The sequence below is a fragment of the Myzus persicae genome, unplaced genomic scaffold, assembly GCF_001856785.1.
Source record: "Myzus persicae strain clone G006 unplaced genomic scaffold, MPER_G0061.0, whole genome shotgun sequence".
In the NCBI taxonomy this organism is placed as follows: domain Eukaryota; kingdom Metazoa; phylum Arthropoda; class Insecta; order Hemiptera; family Aphididae; genus Myzus; species Myzus persicae.
The window spans coordinates 414,258-438,533 of record NW_019100559.1 but is presented as its reverse complement, the minus strand read 5'-3'; the positions used below and the strand labels follow the sequence as shown (position 1 = coordinate 438,533).

General features: G+C 29.0%; 1 protein-coding gene across 1 annotated transcript; it reads left to right on the top strand.

The window, feature by feature from the left end:
• The first annotated feature begins 274 nt into the window (after positions 1–274).
• Positions 275–23,395, top strand: LOC111033051 (dynein heavy chain 12, axonemal-like). The gene is made up of 50 exons (XM_022313627.1): positions 275–447; positions 586–758; positions 853–1,005; positions 1,107–1,305; positions 1,798–1,962; positions 2,560–2,737; positions 2,810–2,975; positions 3,056–3,160; positions 3,373–3,778; positions 3,834–3,953; positions 4,685–4,818; positions 4,886–5,051; positions 5,179–5,333; positions 6,466–6,576; positions 6,670–6,934; positions 6,999–7,174; positions 7,250–7,478; positions 7,565–7,771; positions 7,837–8,006; positions 8,068–8,347; positions 8,416–8,655; positions 8,716–8,881; positions 8,941–9,164; positions 9,223–9,521; positions 9,617–9,803; positions 9,862–10,091; positions 10,155–10,541; positions 10,615–11,152; positions 11,210–11,415; positions 11,471–11,621; positions 11,684–11,862; positions 11,938–12,292; positions 12,373–12,686; positions 12,745–13,151; positions 14,223–14,383; positions 14,449–14,896; positions 14,961–15,096; positions 15,150–15,547; positions 15,733–15,925; positions 16,004–16,160; positions 16,306–16,511; positions 17,161–17,301; positions 17,371–17,522; positions 17,625–17,998; positions 18,073–18,252; positions 20,467–20,745; positions 20,807–21,043; positions 21,103–21,600; positions 22,095–22,324; positions 23,068–23,395. The coding sequence occupies exons 1-50, from the start codon at positions 304–306 to the stop codon at positions 23,324–23,326; spliced, it is 11,634 nt and encodes a 3,877-aa protein (XP_022169319.1). The 5' UTR covers positions 275–303; the 3' UTR covers positions 23,327–23,395.
• Positions 23,396–24,276: the final 881 nt, after the last annotated feature.

Sequence of the window (24,276 nt, the reverse complement as noted above, 5' to 3'; positions counted from 1 at the left end):
CTGTAGAAACCACTTTTCGACCTTATTATTATTGTTAAGTGTTTTGTGACGAATTATTGTGAAATATTTCATCGACGCAATATTACATTATATGCGTATATAATACACATACATATTTCAAAAATGAGTGAGCTGAGTAGAACGATTCAACATTATATGTAAATTAAATTCGTATTATATATATGATAAGCATAGTAGTGGATGTTAATAATATCATAATCTACCTTTTATTATTATTATTATTATTATTATTGTTTACTGTTTAGGTGTGAACGTGCCGAAAGACAAATAAATGATTTATCGATGGCTAAAAAATCGGAGCCACCTGATCGCCAGGACGAAAATATTGATATGCCTCAGATTTATTATCATAGGTATTTATTAAGATGCGCCGAAGCTGTAGAGCCCGTTCCGCTGCAAACATCGTGGATAGAGAATATACTTAAAGTATACCTTCTTTCATAATAATATAACAAACAACATTTTTTTTCCTATCAGTTAACCTATTACCCTATAATATAATAATGTAACTAAACATATTATTTACATACTCATACACTTAGTAATAATTAGTCGCTTTGTTAGAAATCAGGTTCAGTGCGTTGGACAAAAAACAAAATTTTAGGATTTTTGATTGAAGAAATTAAAGCTCAATACATTATCAATGGAAAACAGTTTTACGTTGATAGTACTATACTACCGGTTATGAACTTAAAATCTGATCCCGAAAGCTCGCCGCCGAAACAACTAACTAAACCGTGAGTCACTAATTATTATATTTTGTTAATTCAACTTTGAAAGCTATGTGCCCAATGCTGCTTAAAGCTAACTTCTATGTTTTAAATTTTGTAGTCTAGGAGGGAAAACCAAACATTTTCCGTTATTTTTAAAAATTAAAAAGCTTTTAGTAAAACGTTTATATATATATCATCCAACATTAATCAAGATCCAATATATTAAAAGGCAAAGAGTTCCTACGACAATGATTGATGTAGAATCTTATAGGTATTGTATAGTGTTTACATAATGCGACAATGAATAATATACGTAACAATTTTGAATCATTGCTATGGATAAAATTGTCGGTTTTTTGATTTTCTTTTTAGATTTAACGAATTTTTTGAAGACCTTAACGATGTGATGAAAACTTTAGAAAATAACTTCAAAGAACAATGCACAAATCTGTATAATGATTGGTATGAAGAAATTACAATCATTTTAATTGAGAAAACAGCAATAGTTGGAGTTGCATTGAAAAGAATTCCGGAGTTTCTAAAATGCATTACATACACAATTAGTTTAACAGTAAGCTATAATAAATAATTAAATATCTACTTTAATAATTATAAATTTATAGTTCATACGTAGGTACTTTTTATACCTACCAAAAATATGTTCATAATATTTTAACCGAACATCTGCAGTAAGTAGGTTAAAAAAGGACGAAAAAATACCTATTTTAAATTACCTACCCTATTTTTTTGTGAAAGTATAGAGAAATGAACATTAAATTTTAAGGAATTATTCCTAAATTGTTGTGGAATAAAGTGTGCTACAATTTATAAAATAATTAAAATTAAGTTTTACATTACATTTTTTTTTTAAATTAATCTTTATTATAACGTAGGTAATATAGCTTATATCAGTAATATTGTAAGCTTAACTATAATACCGGCTTATAATATTTATAGAAACAATTATTACTATGAGCGAATTTAAAAATGTTTATACTTCGAACTGCAGATGTATGGGTATTATGATTGATGTTCAGTTATTCTATGTATTATTATTTTACAGATTGAACGAATAATTTTAAAATCGTTAGATTGTATTGTACAATTATTTGGAGATTTAGCAACGACGCCTAAAATAAATATTAAGTTACATTTTGTGGGTTCAAAATGCATCAGTAAGCCAAGTGTGGAAGAAATTATTGATCGATACTGCTCAGTTTTGGATTTAGTGTGTATTTTAAAATACATTTTTATTGATTACCAAATTTAAATTGTTTCTGTGGAAAACATTTTTTTGTAACAATACTTCATACGTCTCATAATAATATACCTATACCTATTATTATAGTTTATATTTTTAAAAAATGTACTGTTTCTTAAAGATTCAGTAATTTTCTTTAAGCTTAAAACAATTATTTAAATAGGTAGCTGTGTTCAGGCTTGATTTTTGTATTAAGCTATAATCAGTTTTCGTGTAACCATCTTAGTACCCCATATTCCTATCTTATTATAGTTTTTTTAAATGTGAATGAAAGGATATAAAATGAGCCGGTGAGAAAAAGGCAATGAGGGGGATTTTATTACAGTTATAAATTATAATGTATCAATCATTCAAACATTATTGCCTATACCTTACAAATTAAGACAATCAAGCCACTTCTGCTTATATTTAGTTGTATAGGTACTTACATTATTATATATACCTATTACCTACTACTAACATACAAAGAAATCAAACTTTTTTAACCGTAGAAAAAATCAATAGGGTTTAAATATAAAGCATTTGCTGATATATTATTTATTCATACAACCTTTTTTAATTTAGGTTAACACTGCATTTAGTGAATTACCGTCTTTAGAACAGTTCTACGACAGCAATGCAAAATCTGCTAATTTTATTTCTATTAATCGTGATAGTCAATACTTATCGGAAGCAAGAGCCACTTTGAAGGAGAAGCTTAATTTGATGTATAAGAATTTGGTGACATATTTAGAAAAGTTGGGTAGGATTTTGTTGTCTAGGTAGACGATATCATAGTGATTTAATTTATTCTCATGTGAACTTTTTGCTGCAGAAAGTGATTTCAGTGAAATCGTAAATGAAAAACAACTGGAAAATATTTCTATTTATCTACAAGAGAATCACACGTATGAAGAATTAATAGAAATGTTAGATTTTTTTCAGTCTTTTAAGAATAGGTCTAAAGAACTAGGAGAATATTTTGAATTTGAGCTAGTAAAGTCAGTATACTTATTCAATATATTGAAGTGCTTGAGTTTTTATTTTTAAATGAATAATTAACTATTACGTATTCTTATAGCATTGATCAGAGTGTCATTAAAAATGACGTATATGATTTAGCCAAAAATTATATGGATCAGATTGTCGAGCACGCCATTATTAATAATTTAATTAATCATGAAAGGTATATTATATGATAATATTTTTTTTTTTTATTATACCTATATCTTATATAAAATATTTATATATTACGAGAAGCTAAATCGAAAAAGTTCTATTAGGCAGGTGCATTGCTTTTTGTCTTATAGATTATCCCTTTATTAATTGGATATAATTATTATTTGATTACTGCTGCAGCTGTGCTTCATGGTTTCTAAAATATTCTTAATTGCTTAGCGTGAATGATAAATTCAACGAATTGGTTGTACGTGCTTTTTCCAAACCAAAAAATTCGAAAGAGTTTTTGGATCTTGGTGATTATATGTTGTATGCTACTACTACGTTTATGCAAGAGATGATTGAAACAGTGAAATATTTATCTGCTGTTGCATGCGACTTATCACAGTATACTGTGCTACCTAAAGAATTATGGAGAGCACACGCGTCTTCAGTAGCGTGGATACAAAAATCATCACACATTTTCATCAGATATTCTACTATTTACGAAGCAGGAAAATCCAAAGGAGAAGAAAATCTGGGAAAAACGATTAGTAAATTAAATTATGATTTGGATACTTTTGAACCTAGTCTTACGTTCTTGAATCGTATTGATGACATCAACAAAATCTATGAATATAAACTAGTAATATAAAAAGTGAATATTTCATAAAATTGTATTAATATTCAATTATTCGCAGTTTATGAACGCATTAGTCAGAAAATTAGATAAATTCGATACCACTGTTGCTTGGATTAACGGAGAAAAACAGTTGTTTAACAAAGAAATTACTCTATTTCAAGAACTCACCGATATTAAAGTAAATACCTAAGTTAAAAAATGTATGCATTTTTTAAATTCATGAAGATAATATCAATCTCAAAATTTAATTCGTTTTGAAAACTAATTTTATTTTTTCAACCTATTCTGTATTCTGCACTAAAAAATACGTTTAACATTACTTTTTAATAGTTTTTAAACAGAACATTTTAATGAGGGTTGAAAAAAATTTTAAATTCTTCTATTTTAAAAATGTGTTTTTATAATTAGTACTTCTACCACTACTATGGTACATTATGTATAAATGGTTGCATTATTATGAAATAATATTATATGTTATATGAACTAAAATTATCAATGACTAATTAGAAAAAAAATATTAATTCATATTACAATTTAAAAACAGTAGTTAGTGTTTTTATTTCTTTCGTAACTTAACTTAATAATAATTGTTGGAATTAAATAAAGACTTACATAAGCAAATATTTAATATAATTGTTCATTTAATCCATACAATGTATGCCACCAAATTAAAGGCATATTAATAAATACTGTTTGGTAAATCTAGTTTAGACACGCGTACATAGTAGGTTCGCACTTATTTTAGTTTTTATAGTTTTATTATACGATATCACTTATATGATACTAAGTGTTTTCAATACCCGGATACTAAATTAATGAGGAGTGTAACAGGGATACCAAATTTAATAGTATATAATATGGACGAATGGATTAGGTATACGTGTTTTCTAAATAGTTGCTTTTCCAAAGGATTTTACGAAGCCATTTATCGATCTTATTGAATTTTCCTATCGTTGGTTGTTAAAAAAAAATGCTTGGATGCACGGTGACTTCGATACACTTATGATATATGATGTAGAACTGCAGTTTGATGAATTTTACAAGTAGTCATAAAGAGACAAATTGTCTTTATAATACAATAATTTATAACTAAATCTGTCATAAATTTAGAGAAGCGTTAAGAATACAAAAAATATTAAGAAACAAATGTAGAGAAATGTTAACTCAAAATGATGGTAAAATGTATGAGGGTATAATGGATGCTCTTGACATGAACCTCTGGCCAGCACCTTTAAAGATTATACATCAAATAGTTGATAGCATGAAGCAGTTTAGGGTTCGTATAGTTTTAACATTAAAAATATGAATTTAAGGACTAAAAGAGTTGCAAATCAATCACAAGATGATATTAAATTGTTAATTTAATTAAATTGTGTATTTATCAAAAAACTGATAAATTTTAGCAATGTATTCCAACCATCGGAATATTGTGTAACCCACATTTGACTGATAGGCATTGGCAAGACATGTCTGAATTGACGGGATATGACTTTACGCCTAATGCTGGAACTACACTAGCAAAAATTTTAGATTTAAAACTAGGACCATTACTAGCTCAGTAAGTATAACTTCTGATTTTGAGAATATTGAATACAAATTTTAACTGATTAAGTAGAACTTTTTTCTATGTTATTTGGATGGAAACATATATATATAGTAGGTACCAATGTATTTAATTAAATTAGTTAATATTTATACTTACTTTCGTTTAGTTAATATACGTATTTACGGTATTACATAAAAAACATCTGTTTACTTACGAGATAATTCAGCTAAATATTAGTGTCATAATGTTTATAAATATAACAATAAACGTTAAAAAATGTGGTAAAACTTGAGTTGTGTCCGATACTTTATCGCTTAAAATAAACATGACTTGATCCATGGTATTATTTAATTATACTAGAATTGGGTCCACGGTTATATTTGATAATACTCGAATTTGGTCAACGGTAAATGTTATCTTTTTTCTTTTAATTTGGTTTACGGTAAATTTTAAGTTTGTTGTATATATTTTTATGTACATTTCGTTTTTCCACTGTTAATTTTTTTGTTTAAGCGGAGATGTTCCTCTGGTAGGGAGATACTATTCCCAATCTGTTTTTCACATATTTTTTTTCCCAAAAAGTTCTTTTTCTCAATACCGTTTTTCCCAAAGGTTATTTTTCATAATACCATTTTTCCCAACGCGTACACACCAAATTCATCATATTTTAATAATAATTTTAATATTTTAATAACTTTTACATAACAAAAACAAAATATTTGGAAGACTTTATAGCCAACCTCCAAATGGTGTCTTATACTCTTATGGGTAGCGCTGATTGGATGAATCAAGCTCATGTAGGTACTCGATAAAATATATTGGGACCCAACTCATGTACTTGATTAAATATATCGGGACTCAACTCATATACTCGATATAATACTTCCGGAACCAATTCATGCTATTTTTGAAATTAGAGACTAAATATAGCATTACATACCTAACCTAATATATATAGAATATAATATACGATTTGTATGGAGTAAACTACTTGAAAACTAGTAACTAATAATTAATAAATGTATGCAGTTTATAATTTGTAGCAATTATAAGTAGGTAGATTTGTGAGAAGTAAATTAAATTCCAAATTTGAAGTAAGTAAATCAACGATAATTTCAAGAATATTTTTAATATATTTTTACAGGTTTGATATTATTAGTGTGGGTGCTACAAAAGAAGAACAATTACGAAAAACTTTAGTAAAAATGAAAGAAGATTGGAATCATATTATATTATCTACCAGTCCTTATTATAAGTATGATTTATTGTATCCTAATTTATTATTACACTAAAAAATGCAAATAATTATGAAGTGTGATTATTTGTCATTTTTAATTTTATTTTGAAGAGATGCAAATTTAAATATACTGTCTGGATTGGATGATGTACAAATGGTACTTGATGACCACCTTATAAAGACTATATCGATACGTGGTTCAGCGTTTGTAAAGCCGATAAGAAATGAAGTAAATGAGTGGTTTGAATTGGTTAACCGTATGAATATGACACTCGAAGAATGGGCAAAAGTGCAGATACAGTGGCTTTATCTTTTGCCAATATTTAGTTCTAAAGATATAGTTGCTCAAATGCCCGAAGAAGGATCTCTGTTTAATGTAAGACTCGTGGATCGCACTGATGGAATATCGTTTATTGAAAATATATTTTATATTTTTTTAGGAAATAAATGTGGTTATTAAAGGATTATTGGGTATGGTTAATTCAGATCCGTTAGCCACTAAGTGTATAGGACAAGAAGGAGTATTAGAATCTTTGAAGAACTGTACTAATATGATGGAAACTATTAATGCAGGAGTAAATAACTATTTGGAGAAAAAACGTTTATACTTTCCAAGGTTAAATTAATTTTGTAAATTCGAGTATAATATATAATTCAAGAGTTAATATAATTTATTGAAACCCAATTATAGGTTCTTCTTTCTTTCAAATGATGAAATGTTAGAAATTTTATCAGAAACTAAAAATCCCAAAAAAGTTCAACCTCATTTAAAAAAATGTTTTGAAGGAATAGCTAAACTAGAGTTTAGTAAAAATTTGGATATCCTAAAGCTTTTAAGTAGCGAAGGTGAAGAAATTGAACTTAATCAATTAGTGTCGACTGCGGAAGCAAGAGGAAGTGTAGAAAAGTGGTTGATCCAGGTAATTCTTTTGGAAAAACTAAATATAACTTAAATAATAATTATTTGAAGTTCATACGTGTTTTTGTCGTTATCATGTCTATTTAGGTAGAAGAACAAATGATCATATCAGTTAGACAATGTATTGAAAATGCGTATAGTGAGTATCCGACTTTAAAACGAACTATATGGGTGCAAAAATGGCCAGGTCAATGTGTTTTGTGTGTTACTCAAATGTATTGGACTGCAGAAGTACACGACGTATTTAATGGCCAAGAAATAGGAAATATGAGAAAATATCATTTATTTTTAACCGTAATTTTGAGCACATATATGAAAGTTTATAACATATTTATTTACCTAATTAATAATTATTTTAGAACCAATTGAATGATATCGTTGATTTAGTACGTGGTAAATTAAGCAAGCAGACGAGAATATCCTTAAGTGCCTTGGTCACGTTAGATGTTCACTGCCGAGATGTTGTTGATGATTTGGCAAATAATAACGTTTCTCACTATATGGACTTTAAATGGCTGAGCCAGTTAAGGTGACTTAAGATCGGTCTTAAATTTACTTTGAAATTAAAGTAACTGTTTTTTTTTTTTTAGGTATTATTGGAAAGATGATGTATTGGTTTGTATTACGAACGCAACTGTAAATTATGCATATGAATACCTAGGTAATACGCCTAGACTTGTTATCACTCCTTTAACAGATAGATGTTATCGAACCTTAGTCAGTGCTTATCATTTGCACTTAAATGGTGCTCCTGAAGGACCTGCTGGTACTGGGAAAACAGAAACAACAAAAGATTTAGCAAAAGCTTTGGCCGTGCAGTGTGTGGTGTTTAATTGTTCCGATAGTCTTGACTACTTGGCAATGGGAAAGGTATATGCGTATTGGCTATTGGCACTGTTAAAGTATTAATGTTATTAATAATGAAATTTTGTCTGCAGTTTTTCAAAGGGTTAGCTTCAACTGGAGCTTGGGCTTGTTTTGATGAATTTAACCGTATTGACATCGAAGTATTGTCAGTTATTGCTCAGCAGATATTAAGTATTATTCAAGCGGTAAGATCTAATGTTGAAACATTCATATTTGAAGGCACCGAACTTACATTAAATCCAAAATGTTATGTGTGTATTACTATGAATCCGGGATATGCTGGAAGATCTGAACTTCCTGATAACTTGAAGGTTTAAATTTATGAATACAATAACAGCCGAATTAAATAACGATACTGTTATGATTCATAGGTTCTCTTTAGAACTGTAGCTATGATGGTACCGGACTATGCAATGATAGGAGAAATATCATTATATTCCTACGGATTTGTGAATGCACGAGAATTATCCGTCAAGATAGTTACAACTTATAAACTTTGCTCAGAACAATTATCATCTCAATCGCATTATGACTATGGTTCAAATATTTATAATTCGTAACTAATGTGAAGATTATATTTTTTTATTTGTTTTTAGGTATGAGAGCTGTTAAGACTGTTCTAATAGCAGCTGGTAATTTAAAAATGAAGTTTCCAAAAGATGACGAGTCAGAACTATTACTGAGGTCAATTTTAGATGTCAATTCTGCAAAGTTTTTAAGTAAAGATGTTCCTTTATTTAATGGAATCATTTCTGATCTATTTCCTGGAGTTCAAATGCCAAATCCTAATTATGAAAATTTAATGCATGCTGCAAATATTGTCAGTTTATTTTTGAATAGAGGTTTAAATATATATAATGTCACATCGTTCGATTTAGGTGTGTGCAAAGATGCAATTACAACCAATCGATAATTTCATGGAAAAACTAATTCAAACATACGAAATGATGGTAGTGAGGCACGGCTTTATGTTAGTAGGCAATCCATTTGGAGGAAAGACATCATTACTTCATTTACTTGCAGAAACATTGAGTTTGCAGAATCAACTTGGTCAAGGAGAAGAAAAGGTTGAATACGAAACAGTCAATCCCAAAGCGTTGACTATGGGTCAGCTTTACGGATGTTTCGATGACGTTTCACGTGAATGGTCTGACGGTGTTGTAGCTAACACTTTTAGGTATAGTTTTATTTAAGAAAATTGATATCTAAGTATACCTATTTAATATTATAAAGTTGCTTAAATGTTCTATTTGTATTCAATTTAAAACATAGAGCGTTTTCAATGGCAGAGACTTTAGATAGAAAATGGTTGATTTTCGATGGCCCGGTTGATGCAGTTTGGATAGAAAATATGAATACAGTATTAGATGACAATAAAAAGTTGTGTCTAGTTTCTGGTGAAGTGATAAGTATGCCAGACTGTATGTCTATGATATTTGAAGTAATGGACCTGAATCAGGTATGGATATGATTTAACCGTTCATGACTAAACAGTATAATAAAATACATAATTTTAGGCATCTCCCGCAACCGTCTCTCGGTGTGGTATGATTTATTTGGATCCTGCAACTTTAGGTTGGAGACCAATGGTAGAAATGTGGTTGAAAACTTGTCCGGAACTTTGGTACTCGGATCAAAATGGCATAGATATTATGTGCTTATTTGATTGGATAGCTAATCCATGTCTTTATTTTGTACGCCGTAATTGTGTTCAATTAACTAATGCCGGAGAAACAAACACTGTTTTGTTAGTTGAATTATAACCATTTTATTATTATTATTTATTTTTTTCTTATTTTTTTTTTTATAGAAATGTCTTAAATATACTGGAGATGCAGTTAAAAAATTCGAACGTTGATAACCCAGAATTAAATGAAAACTTTACACTTTATTTACAAGGAGCTTTTGTATATGCTTCAATTTGGGGCTTTGGTGGAACGCTTGATTCAAATTCAAGACCAGCATTTGATCATTATTTTAAAGAGTTGTGGAAAGGAGAAATTCCTGGTTTGGAACCACCAGAAGCTCTAAGTCCATTGGAAATTTTGATACCCAGTGAAGGATTGTTATATGACTATATATACAGTTTTACATCCAAAGGATCTTGGAAAAGCTTATTAGAAATTGTAAAAAATAATAAACTCCATGAAATGAATAACATTGAACAAACTTTAGTGCACACACTTGACACTGCGAGGTAAATTCATATACTTGTAATCTAAATAATATTATAATTTATTTAATTTATTATTATCTATTTGTTTTTATAGATATTTGCATTTAGTTGAAATGTTTATTTTTCATCAAAAGCCATTATTACTTTTTGGTCCTACGGGTACTGGAAAGAGTTTCTACATAAAAAATTATATGATGAATCAATTGTCGTTAGATGAATACGTTCCATCTTTTGTTACGTTTACAATCCAGACATCTGCTAATTTTACACAAGAAATGGTTTTATCGAAACTTATAAAGCGTAAACGTGGTGTATACGGACCGCCAAAGGGAAAGATTTGTGTGATATTTATCGATGATATGAATATGCCAATCAAAGAACAATATGGAGCTCAACCGCCCATTGAACTATTAAGACAATATTTTGACCATGGACACTGGTATGATCTACAAGATACAAGCAAAGTTTACCTTAAGGATATACTCATGTTAACTGCCATTGGCCCAACTGGTGGAAGTAGACAAGATGTGTATGCAAGGTTTTTGCGTCATTTCGGGTTATTTGCTATAAACTCATTTGATGATATAAGTATTACAAAAATATACTCAACTTTACTTAATATTGGACTAAGAGTATATAAATTAATATCAAAATTTGATTTTTATTACTTTATACAAATTCATTTTTAGAGAAATGGTTTTACATTAGAAGTGGTTCCTATCATCGATAATTTAGTTCAATCAACCATTGATATATATAAATCAGCGATTACCAATTTAGCACCAACGCCTGCGAAATCACATTATTTGTTTAATTTACGAGATATTTCAAAAGTAATGAATGGAATACTTATGTTTCGTAGAGAGAGCTTTACCGACCGGAAAGTGTTTACAAGGTATGTATTATTGAAATTGTGAGCGTTAATAAAAAACCTTAATTGTATATTATAGATTGTGGGTACATGAAGTACTCAGAGTATTCTATGATCGGCTTATTGATGATAAAGATAGAGAATGTTTATTCAATGAAATTCGTAAGACAGTTAATAAAAATTTTCAAGAATCTTTCGATGTTGTGTTAAATGATTTATCAAGTTCAGTTGTACGCAACCATGAATATTATACATAGTATGAAATACAATAATATAGTTCTTTGATTTTTAGCCTATTCGTTACCAAGACATCGCAGATCTCTTATTTACAAGTGCTACAGATATTGATGCCGCTGAAAACAAAAAATACGAAGAACCACCAGAGTTATCAAATTTTGTAAAGGTAGCGCAAATGGTGATGGATGAATATGACATGACACATAAGTCAAAACTAAACATAGTTTTATTTAAGTAATCTAATTTAAATCATTTTTTGTTTTTAAAAATATTATTATCTACCATATATATTTTTCATACATTTTAAAGATATGCGCTTGAACATCTTTCGAGGATATGTAGAATTGTATCCATTCCCGGAGGATGTGCATTGTTAGTGGGAGTAGGAGGTTCAGGCCGACAATCTCTTACTCGATTAGCATCGGAAATGTATAATTATAATACTTTTCAACCAGAGATAACTAAGAGTTATGGTTTCAATGAGTGGAGAGATGATTTGAAATTTGTGTTAATGGAGTCGGGAGGAAAAAATCGCCCAACTGTATTTTTGTTTGCTGAAGGACAAGTTAAGGAAGAGTATTTTTTACAAGACATCGATTCTCTGTTAAATTCTGGTGAAGTGCCAAATATATTTACTTTAGATGAACAGCAAAGTATATTAGAGGTATTATAATCTTAATTTTTCCATTAATATACCATGTAGGAAAAATCTTTATAATTTGAATTCAATGTTGATGATTATAGATGGTTCGATTAGCTGCTCAAGGAGGGAATAGAAATTTAGATGTTTCTCCATTGGTCGTTTTTGATTACTTTATTAATCGCTGTAAACAAAATTTACATATATGTTTATGCTTTAGTCCAATTGGGTCGACATTTAGAAACCGATTGAGGCTTTATCCATCTATGGTCAGTTGTTGTACGATTAATTGGTTTGAGGATTGGCCAGAAGATGCGTTAGTAATGGTAGCACATAAATACATGGAAAACGTAAACCTGCCTAAGAAAATTAAGGATTCAGCGGTCACAGTTTGTCAACGCTTCCATATTGATGCAAGGTACGTAGTAATTATTTTACTTGACAAATTGAATAATAAAGTCCCTAAATAATTACAGACGGTTATCTTCGGAATTTTATTCTACCACACGTCGTAGAACGTACATAACATCTGCGTCATATTTAGATTTAATTAAAGCTTATACGAATTGCACTAATCTTAAACAAAAAGAAATTATGGATGAAAAAATGCGTTACGTTGGTGGCCTTAAGGAACTAGAGAATGCTACAGTGCAAGTTAATCAAATGAAAGAAGATTTATTTATACTTCAGCCCAAGTTAGAAATAGCCCAAAAAGAAACTGAAAAAATGATGATTATGATTTCACGTGAGACAGTTGAAGTTGAAAAAGCTACTGCTAAAGTACGAGTCGATGAAAAAGTAGCAAACATTCAGGCCGAGGCAGCCAATGAGCTAAAATCAGAATGTGAAGCTGACTTAGCATTAGCTATACCAATTTTAGAAGGTAATTAAGTATAATTTAGAATATGCAACGTTAGAAAAACAAATAATTTTTATTACATTTTTTCGATACTTTCTAGTCCTTCATATACTCCATCCAGCGTTATAAATGTTTAGAATTTGGTTTTAGAAGTATAATAATAAAGTAAAAATCCGTTTTAAAGAAAATAGTGTAGTAGATTGATAGAAAGTTCTAAAAATTGTTCTCCTGAGGTTTAAAGTACTAATTTAGTTTTTTTTATTACAATATCATGTATACGTTATAGGTACTCTAAGTGTATATTTTTGAGTATTGATTTTTTAGAATCTGCTTAATATTATTTAATACCCTAAGAACTTTAAACTATACAACTAATAATAACCAATTTTAATGAGCAGTGTTGGGAATAGATAACTAAAAAATTATCGCACGCATGTGGTTACCTAATCGCATTATCGTTGTTAGAAATAATAACGAGAAATATTGTATACCTAGCTTTCTAATTTTATAAATAATTCGTATTATATTAGAATTTTAGTTACATTAATTTTATTCATAATCTTAAGTCAAAACACGATTAAGGTTAGGATCATAGTTCACTTTATGTTGTTTGTAATATAATACAGTAATTAATAAAAAATTATAATTATTCATTAATATAATTTTTTGTATGGCACTATAATATTAAAATTATCTAGACCATTTATTATCTGAACTAAAAACATTGGATAAATCATGACATAATTATCTAGATACTTCAAAAGATAATTAATTAAAAAAAAATCTTATCTAGATAATTCCCAAGCAAGCAAATCAAACTTAATCATTCGTCAAACATAAAAAAAATTAAATGTAAATTCAGTTAACATTTTTTTTTAAACGACCAATTCCTACTTGACTAATAATTTGAACAAAATGTTATTTTTATTCAATAAATAAAAAATATAAATATTTTTTATTAACGGACAATGTGCATTAATATAATTTTCTATATTTACCTCGAGTATAATTATTTTAAATAATTTATTTTACATTATAATAAGGTACAATTAAAGAGATATTAAATTTAGTTAGTGATATAATATTAATTTTTAGATGCAATTGATGCTTTAAATACTCTTAAGCCAGCTGATATTACGTTGGTAAAGTCGATGAAGAATCCTCCTGTTATGGTAAAAACTGTAATGGCAGCAGTGTGCGTGATGAAAGGAGTGTTACCAGATAAAAGGCCAAATCCTAATAAACCTGGCCAATATGTAGTTTTTTAGTTATACAAAAATGTACCTGTGATCAATAATATGAATATTTGTTTTTCTTTTAGATAATTGACTACTGGGGTCCAAGTCAACGTTTATTAGGTGATCTAAATTTTTTGCAGACACTAAAGGAATATGATAAAGATAATATAGCTGTTAAAACTATGGATGTTATACGTAAAACATATCTCCCTGATCCTAATTTTAAACCAGCAATTGTAGGTAAAGCTTCAAGTGCTGCGAAGGGTCTATGCAAGTGGATTATTGCATTAGATATGTATGATAGAGTAATAAAAATTGTGGCACCAAAAAAAGAAAAATTAGAGATAGCTAATACAGAATTTAAAGCAACCATGGAGATATTGGATGAAAAGAGAAATGAAGTTAGAGAGTTACAGACAAAATTAGATGTCCTTAAGGAACGCTTGCACCAGACAGTGTTAAATAAAGAAAAACTACTATCGGAAGTAGAGTTGTGTAAAAGCAAGTTACTTAAAGCCGAAAAACTCATAGGTTGGTGTATACAACATAAATTTATAATTTTAATTCTATGATGAGTTAACTTAAAATTCTTCAGGAAGTCTTGGTGGTGAGAAACATCGTTGGGCCCAACGTGCTGAAGACCTCCAGACCATATATAATTGTATACCCGGGGATATTCTTATATCTTGTGGAATTATTGCATATTTGGCTCCATTTACATCACATTTCAGGTAAGTATTCAAATTATTAACGATTCTATCGGTAGTCAACTTTAATTTTTCAGGTCATCGGTAGTCAATGAATGGAAAATATTATGTAATAATTTAAAGATTCCAAGTTCAAATAGTTACAGTTTAATTGAGGTTTTGGGTGTACCAATAAAAATTCAAAATTGGACTATTAATGGTTTACCAATGGATTCATTTTCAATCGATAATGCCATAATTATGGATGGGTCTCAAAGATGGTCTTTATTGGTTGATCCTCAAGGCCAGGCACATAAATGGGTGAAGACAATGGAAAAGTTTAATGATTTAGTAATTGTTAAGCTAACAAATTCCAATTATATGAAAATGATTGAGCTAGCTATTGAAGTTGGAAATCCTGTATTAATTGAGAACGTTCAAGAAGATTTAGATTCTCCTTTAGACCCAATATTATTGAAGCAGGTCTATAAACAAGGTAAATGTATTTAATGAAAATAAGTATTTGAAAAAAAAAAAAATTATATGGGTATTTTTAAAAATAATTACTGATGAACTCAAAATAAAATGTAGAAGAATAGTTAGGAAGTAGTTTATTGATATTCAATTTAATATGGAAATTAATTATCTTAGTTTAATGAATTTGCATTTAAACTTTAATAGGTTCTATGACGTTTATTGTAATTGGCGATAACGTTATTGAGTACAATACTAAATTTCGATTGTATATTACGTCAAAGCTGAGAAATCCACACTATTCACCAGAAATATTTAACAAAGTCACCGTTATAAATTTTGCATTGACCGTGAAAGGTTTAGAAGATCAGTTGTTGGGGATTGTTGTGGCCAAAGAAAGGTGAATATCAATGCTCTCCGATTGATTACCTACTTTGAAATATTTTTTACTTAAATAAATATTTTTTCTCAATCCTAGGCCAGATTTGGAGTCAAAACGACAACAGTTAATTGTTGAAGGTGCTGAAAATTCTAAAGCATTGTTGGATGTTGAAAATAATATTCTACAAATACTTTCAGCACCAGGAAACATTTTAGAAGACGAAGATGCAGTTGATGTGTTAGATAACTCAAAGGTTGTATTAATATTACTCAACCATATATGGCAATACTAAAATAATATAAAAAAATATTGTTTTATTATATTTTATTTCATTTTATTACTTTATGTTGTATTATTTTAGTTTATGATAGTTATTAAATATCATAATTTTTTATTAGATATTAGCTACAGACATTATTCAGAAACAAGTGGCTTCAGTAGAAACTGTTGCGGTTATTGATCAATTCAGGTTGCAGTACAAACCAATTGCTAAACACTGCTCTATACTTTATTACTGCATTTCTGATTTGCCTAATATTGATCCAATGTATCAATATTCATTAAATTGGTTTTTCAATATATTTGTTATAACAATTGAAACAGCGTAAGTACACGATTTAGGAATATCTACTTACACCGTTATCAATCATAATATTCACATCAAGTGTACTTGTATTGTAGTCTTATAATGTATACATAAATACATATATTTTTCGTTTATTATACTTTATTAATACAATTAATGATTTAAAAACTAAGAAGACTGTACGTTAGATATATTGTACTGTACAATCGTTACATCCGTTTAGTTCCAAATAGTTAAAATGTTTTCATTTTTATTGTGATTTTGGCCTTATCCGTATTTTTATTTTTATACATTGAAAGTTCAAGTACTACCCTAAGCATATTTTAAAAAAAATCAAATGGAAGTACGTACATAATAACACACAAACAAGATCTTTAGTTTAATTAACTTATTATATTCCAATTTATTGAATAGTTCTAACATGTTTAATATATTTTTTTTAAATCTATACATAATTATTTTTGAATCATTAATTATTTGTTAAAAAATATTTGCTTACCCTCAAATACAATGTTTAAATAATTTTTCCAATGTATGCTAATGCTTATGTATATATTATATAATATGTATTATAAAATGTAGTTGTCAAATAATTATATTAATTTTTTCACTTCATATTCTCTGTACAATAATAATTACAACTAAATGAGAAATCTCAACTTTTTAGAAATAAATCTAGAATAATCGAAATAAGGTTGGAAGCTTTGAAACAAACGTTTACTTATAATTTATACGCCAACGTTTGTCGGTCATTATTTGAAAAGGATAAGACGTTGTTTTCATTCATTATGTGTACTACAATAATGATGCAAGTTAAAATTTTCTAATATGTTTTTTAATATAATACATTATGATCAGCGAATGTTCGTTATTTTAGAGCTGAAAACAAAATTGATAAGCAAGAACTCATGTTCCTCATGACTGGTGGTGTAGGTCTAAAAAATGATGTTCCTAATCCTGGACCTGATTGGTTATTAGGTAAAAGTTGGGATGAGATTTGTCGGCTGGATGAAATAAATACTTTCAAAGGTATATAATATCTTGTACACATATTATTTTTATTTATATTCAAAAGTTGTTGTTTATTTTGAAAATTCTATATTTTTAAACTCACTCTACTACTTATTTTAGGCATAAAAAACGATTTTATAAGAAAAGTGGGAGACTGGAAAAATTACTACGATTTAACTCATCATGAAAATGCGAGATTCCCTGATCCCTGGTATGATAAATTAAGTGATTTCCAGCGGATTATTATTGTGCGCACAATTAGACCAGACAAAGTTATTCCAGTCATTACCAAACTTATCAAAATCGAACTCGGAGAAAAGTTCACTTATCCACCACCATTTGACATAAATAAATCCTACAGCGATTCAATTTGTCTGAGTCCTCTTATATTTATTCTATCACCTGGGATAGATCCTATGTCAAGTTTGTTGCAGTTTGCCGAAAAAATGGGTCAGGCTGAAACTCTACAAAGTGTTTCGTTGGGTCAAGGACAAGTAAATATTTATTCATGTTTATTTAAATGATAAATGATATAAATATAATCATTAATTTATATATAATTTGAAAGGGCCCAATAGCTGAATCATTTATAAATACCGCACGAAGTGAAGGAGGCTGGGTATGTTTGCAAAATTGTCATTTAGCTACTTCGTGGATGGAACAGTTAGAATTGATCTGCGATTCATTTGATGTATCTAATGTGCATAGTGAATTTAGATTATGGCTGACTAGTTATCCATCAGAGAAGGTATTATAATTTATAATGACACAAAAGTTTTAATTCTCGCATATTTATTTATTGTCTCCTAATAACTGGAATCATTCATTATCTTAGCTTAGTGCCGTAATAGAATTATTTGATTTAAGTCGTAATTATTTTGTTCTTCAAGATAAAATAACACTAATATTTATCTTAATTGTGTTTTAATGTGCTTAAGTTTTATGTATGCGCAATATAATTTCTCTATTTTAAACAGCAACACTAGAATACTACCCATTTTCACCGTAAGTCTTTTTTTTGTATTATTTTTTTTGTTAATCAGTCATTTTCGAGCTGAGTGATATAATAGGCCTCATGCTAATATACATATTTAATAATCACTTAAAATAATCTATATATATATAAATGGAGCTAAAAATGTATAACAATTCATCAATTGAGAACGGCTGGGCCGATTTGGCTCAAATTTTTTTTTAATTGTTCGTAATTGCCAGGAGAAGGTTTTTTTGATGATTTATTTTTTGAGTTCCGGAATGTTTTTCGAATTGAATGAGCTACAGCAAACTTTAATTTATAAAATTGTCCATATGACATAATTAATCGTTAAAATTGGGCCCCCGGCCTACACCAAAAAAATGGATCAACATGGAGAAATATGTCGTATATTAGGCATTAATATTATGTTCACTATATAAAGTAAAGTTTAAATTTTGTAAGTGCTAAGTGATAATTTTCGTATCGTTTTTATTCCGTTCGATTTTATTTATAGCCGTAGTATTCTCTTTACATATAACGCAATAGTCGATAGAAGAGATAAAATTTAGGTTTTATCTATATGAAATATGATTATTCGATTATTACGACTTCATTTTCCATTTTCCGTTGTTGGCGTTACCAGAAAACCTGCGTGAGTAAAATTTTAGTTTATTTTCTTTTACTCATCTAACAAGACCCAATCCTGGATGGTTTAGATTTACAATTGGACCCGATAGATCCGACCCGGGGAGTTGCTCAAATAGAGATTTTAAGATTTACGAAGAAAATATTTGTTTATTATATACGATTACTATTGGTTATAGGAGAAATATAAATCTATTTAGTAGAAATGGTTATTATTTTTTTTTTGATTTATTGGTTTCCTGCAGTGGTTCATCGGGCAGATCTGGTATATGCATGCATACAATTGAGTTTTCGCACATTGTCTACCAAGGGGGCTGAGTTGCGATTATAGCCTCTCATTGGCGTGTCCGCAATCAAAATAAATATAAAACATATTATTTCAATAATACACAGCAGGTAGGCATAATATACTGCTCGCATTATCACCATCAAGTCTCATATAGAGTTGGAATTTTTAACGGGCAACAAAGTGCACGGGATCAGCTAGTTTAAGTATAATTATAGTAAGTAACTATTTAACTAATTAAAAAAGGTTAAATATTTTTGGTACAAATAATCTATAGAAAGACCCCTAAAATTTATTGTATACTTTTAGCATCATATTTTCTTATTTTTATTGACTATGAGTTAATAAACTTTTTGGAGGCTTTTTAATTGTAGCTTATTTTTAAAATGTAATTTGTGATCACAGGCCACATAGTCAACACAAAAACAGTGGGTACATTTTTAATTAGCATGAGGCCCATTTCACTAAGCTTAAAAATAAATAAATAATAAAAAAATATTTTTAAAGCTATGCATGCAAATTACATATACCGATTATACTCCTTTTCAAATAATAACGCATCTGGCTGAGGACGAAGTCTGGTTCTAGTTTTTGCATCCACCCCACTCCTCAGACCTTTGCCGTTGACACCGCGCACTCTGCCGACACTGCGTGCTCTGTCATTAGCGCAAGCGCGGTGAGTTGTTATTTAAAAAAAAATTATAATTTGAACTTAGAAAGTAAGTTTGTTCACTAAAATTAATGAAAACAAAAATAAGACAAATAATTTATAGTGAAAATGTATGGTTGACGTTTAAAATAAAAATAGTTTTACTGTGCATACGTGAATACGCGCTTAAGTTCACATAATAAAATTCAATGGTATAATGAATAAATTGATTGAGTAGGATTCATTAGTATCTTGATGAAGATAAAATTCACGAATAACAACTTTTGCTGAAATAAGTATTTTGAGTTATTGTGGTCTGTGGATATATATACTATATACAATATACTATATGCATTATGATGTCCTATATTATGGTAATAATTAGAAAAGTTGAAAATGTATTAAGTTCCCAGTTTCTGTGCTCCAAAACGGCGTTAAAATGACAAATGAGCCCCCAACAGGGTTACAAGCGAATATGCTCAGAAGTTATCATTCATATCCCATAAAAGATCAAAACTTCTTTGAAGGGTGTCCAGGCAAAAACAAAATATTTACAAAACTTTTGTACGGAATTACATTTTTTCATGCAGTCATACAGGAAAGAAAAAAATTTGGGGCTATTGGATGGAATATTCCTTACGGGTTTAATGAATCCGATTTTCATATTTCTATACAACAACTTCAAGTACATATGCATGCATAATTATTTGGATTTAAGCGTAATGAATGAATGAATTGAATTTTAGATGTACATTAACGAGTATGACGAGATACCGTTCGAGGCCGTTACATACCTGACAGGAGAATGCAATTATGGTGGTAGAGTGACTGACGATTGGGATAGGCGTACGTTGAATACGATTTTGAACATCTTTTGCTGTCCACAAGTAGTTGAAAATCATAATTATCTGTTTTGTGATATCAGTACAAAGTATGGTCTACCCTTTCGAATCGATTACCAAGGCTTTATAGAAAAGATTGAAGTATTAAAACGTTTCAGTAAACATCAATATACACAATATTACCACTTTTTTTTTTTAAGGAAATTCCGGTGGTCACAAGTCCAGAAGTATTTGGACTGCATATGAATGCGGGAATCACACGTGATTTACAAAGCACATCTCTACTTTTTGACTCTATGTTATTGGTAGTGGAGTCTAGTGGTAGTACTGACGATTCCGATACGGCTGAGAAACTGTTGATAGGAATCGCGTCCGATATACTCTCGAAGCTGCCAAACAATTTTGATGTGGAAATAGCATCGACTAAATATCCCGTTATGTACAATGAATCTATGAACACTGTTCTCATTCAAGAAATGGAACGTTTCAATATACTGTTGTCCGTGATACGTAAGAGCTTACAGGACCTGATTAAAGCCATCAGAGGCGCCATTGTTATGACACCCGAATTGGAAACAGTGGCCTTGTCGTTATCCGTGGCTAAATACCCAGTATTCTGGTCAAAGTTTTCCTATCCAAGCCTTAAATCTCTAGGCGGATATATAACTAATTTTATAGAGCGTCTTAATTTCTTACAAGTAAGATTTAATGCATTATAATTATGTGTAGGTATAATTCAGTGTTCTATTGCTATACTCTATTCAACATAAGAACTATAGCCTATAGGTACTCAGTTGGCGGTGGCTGACTTGTGTGCAGTGCCGTAACTATACACGTGACTGCCATCCGATGTAAACTGGTCGCCCCCGAGTTCGGTTCCTAACTTGAACAGAGTATAGTTCCGTTGATTTTAACATTAAGTTGGTTGGATATGTAAAATTAATTATCTAATCAGTAGGTTGTAGGTATCGAATTTTGGTTAGGTTAGCTAAATTTTATGATTATTTTGACTGATAGATTTTACATTTCATACGGTTTTGTTTTCCATTATTTACTTTCATTTTATAATAAGTGTGTATTATACTTGTTTGATAATTGAGTGGGTGCATTAGTGCCAACCTACGACATTTATTTCCTGTTCGAAATTTCGTAGTTACTGTTTACGGAATATCTAATAATATTTTTTTGTTAGATTTGGTACGAAAACGGTAAACCTGATAATTTCTGGCTTAGTGGACTTTTTTTTACTCAAGCGTTTCTAACCGGAGCTATGCAAAATTTTGCTCGTCGTTACACAATACCTATAGACCAACTGTGTTTCGATTTTGAAATACAACATTCTGATCGAATAAATGGTGCTCCTGAAGATGGAGTCTATTGTTATGGTTTATTTGTTGATGGTGCTCGTTGGGATAGATCTAAGTATGTTGTTGTTGTATCCTAATATATTATACTATTATTATTATAATATTACCTAGCTTCCGAGACAGTTCATATTTTACAATGTTCAAAAAATCTAACACTTTCGTCGACCTAATGACAGGGAGATACTTCATTTTTTACGACGCAATAGTGTAGTTAGCCAAGTATCATTGACTTGATACGTTTAATAATCTTTTAAATGATTATTGATATTGCTCATCCTACGTAGTGTGCTAAATAATATTTTGTTTATTAGCATTCACACATAAATAAATAATTATAATATCAAGTTTAGCTATTTATAAAATATTAAATTTCTGAATGATTAATAATAATTTTAGTTTGAATACAATTATGGAGAGGAGAAAAGAAAAAAAAATTAAATGTGTTTGGACTTTATACAATGTTATGTGTAAAATGTGCTCTAATTTTTAATGAACATATTTTGTATTTTTAAACATGAATTGAAATCAAACATACCTATTATTGAATAAGTACCTACATGCTCTAACAAGCTCATATAGTTTCTAAATTATCATTACTGTTCAAGTCAAATAACTTAATATTTTTATGTTAGGATATTAAAATCTACGAAGACGAACATTATTTATGAAATTGTTTGATAACTATAATATTCAACAATCTGTATTTTAAAATTGTCATATTTTATACTGTGTTGGTGTCCAACAACCAATTTTTTCAAAGTATTGCATTTTGTTAAACATTTTTTTTTCACATTATAGCATGGTACTGGAGGAACCATTGCCAAAAGTGTTAACAGACGTGTTACCATTAGTGTGGTTCTTACCTATAAGAAAAAAGGAATTAAAGGATAGAAATAGGTATGTATGTCCCGTGTATAAGACATCAGAGAGAAGAGGTATATTGTCCACAACTGGTCATTCCACCAATTACGTACTACCGATGTTTCTGGACACCAACAGAGAGCCCTCTCATTGGATATACCGAGGAGTAGCTCTACTTTGTCAATTGAACGATTAAAATAGTTTTGTATCACTAAAAGTGATGTTAACATTTTATTATTCTGTTATTTCATTTGTTAAATTAATAATAAATAATTATAATAATAAACTACCTAACGATTTATTTATCATCGTTTCCACTCCATAGAAGAACAAAAACTGTAAGGTATCATCGTTTTATGTTTGTGGCTTTAATAAATTATACATTTTAATAATAATATTTAAATTAAATAAATAAATTTACATTTAATTAAGATAGCTTTAATTTTGAATGTTATAAAAATTAATTCAAGTTAATTTTTGCACTTCTCAAGAAACTATATAACCCATGTGAAGATAATTTAAAGATATCCTTACACGATTCCTTAAAATACGTACTACAGTGTATTATCGATTGTTATGTAGAGACAAGTAATCTAAAAATAAATAAAACAACAGTAGACAAAATAAAATAAAAATAAATTAAGTACAAAATACCAACAAAACAATCCATCAACAATAGTATGAATAAAAATTGAATTACACTTTTAATTTATATTCTTATTTTAAATGTTTATAAATCTTTGAACCCAAAAACAGTATATTATTCTGTTTTTTTTCATAACTTGTATATCTTAACTTGTTTTAATCAATTATAAATGTACGTAATTATTATTAATTCAGTATTTATTTCACACAGTTTTAAAATTAAATGTGACATCAACACTCAAATACCAAAAATATACAGTTTTTTATAACTTAATAGAATTTCTTAACTTGTTTTAATCAATCATATTTTTAAAGCTGCATTGAAGTGGTACTTGAAGCATGGTAAGCTTAAAAATATAGGTAAAAATGAAAATTATAATTTAAAAAGAAAATTTTGACTAACCACTCCCAATAAAAAGAATTAACAATACATTATTATTTTTTATAAGTATTAACTAAAATTCATATATTCGGCTGGTATCTTATATATAGGTATTGGAA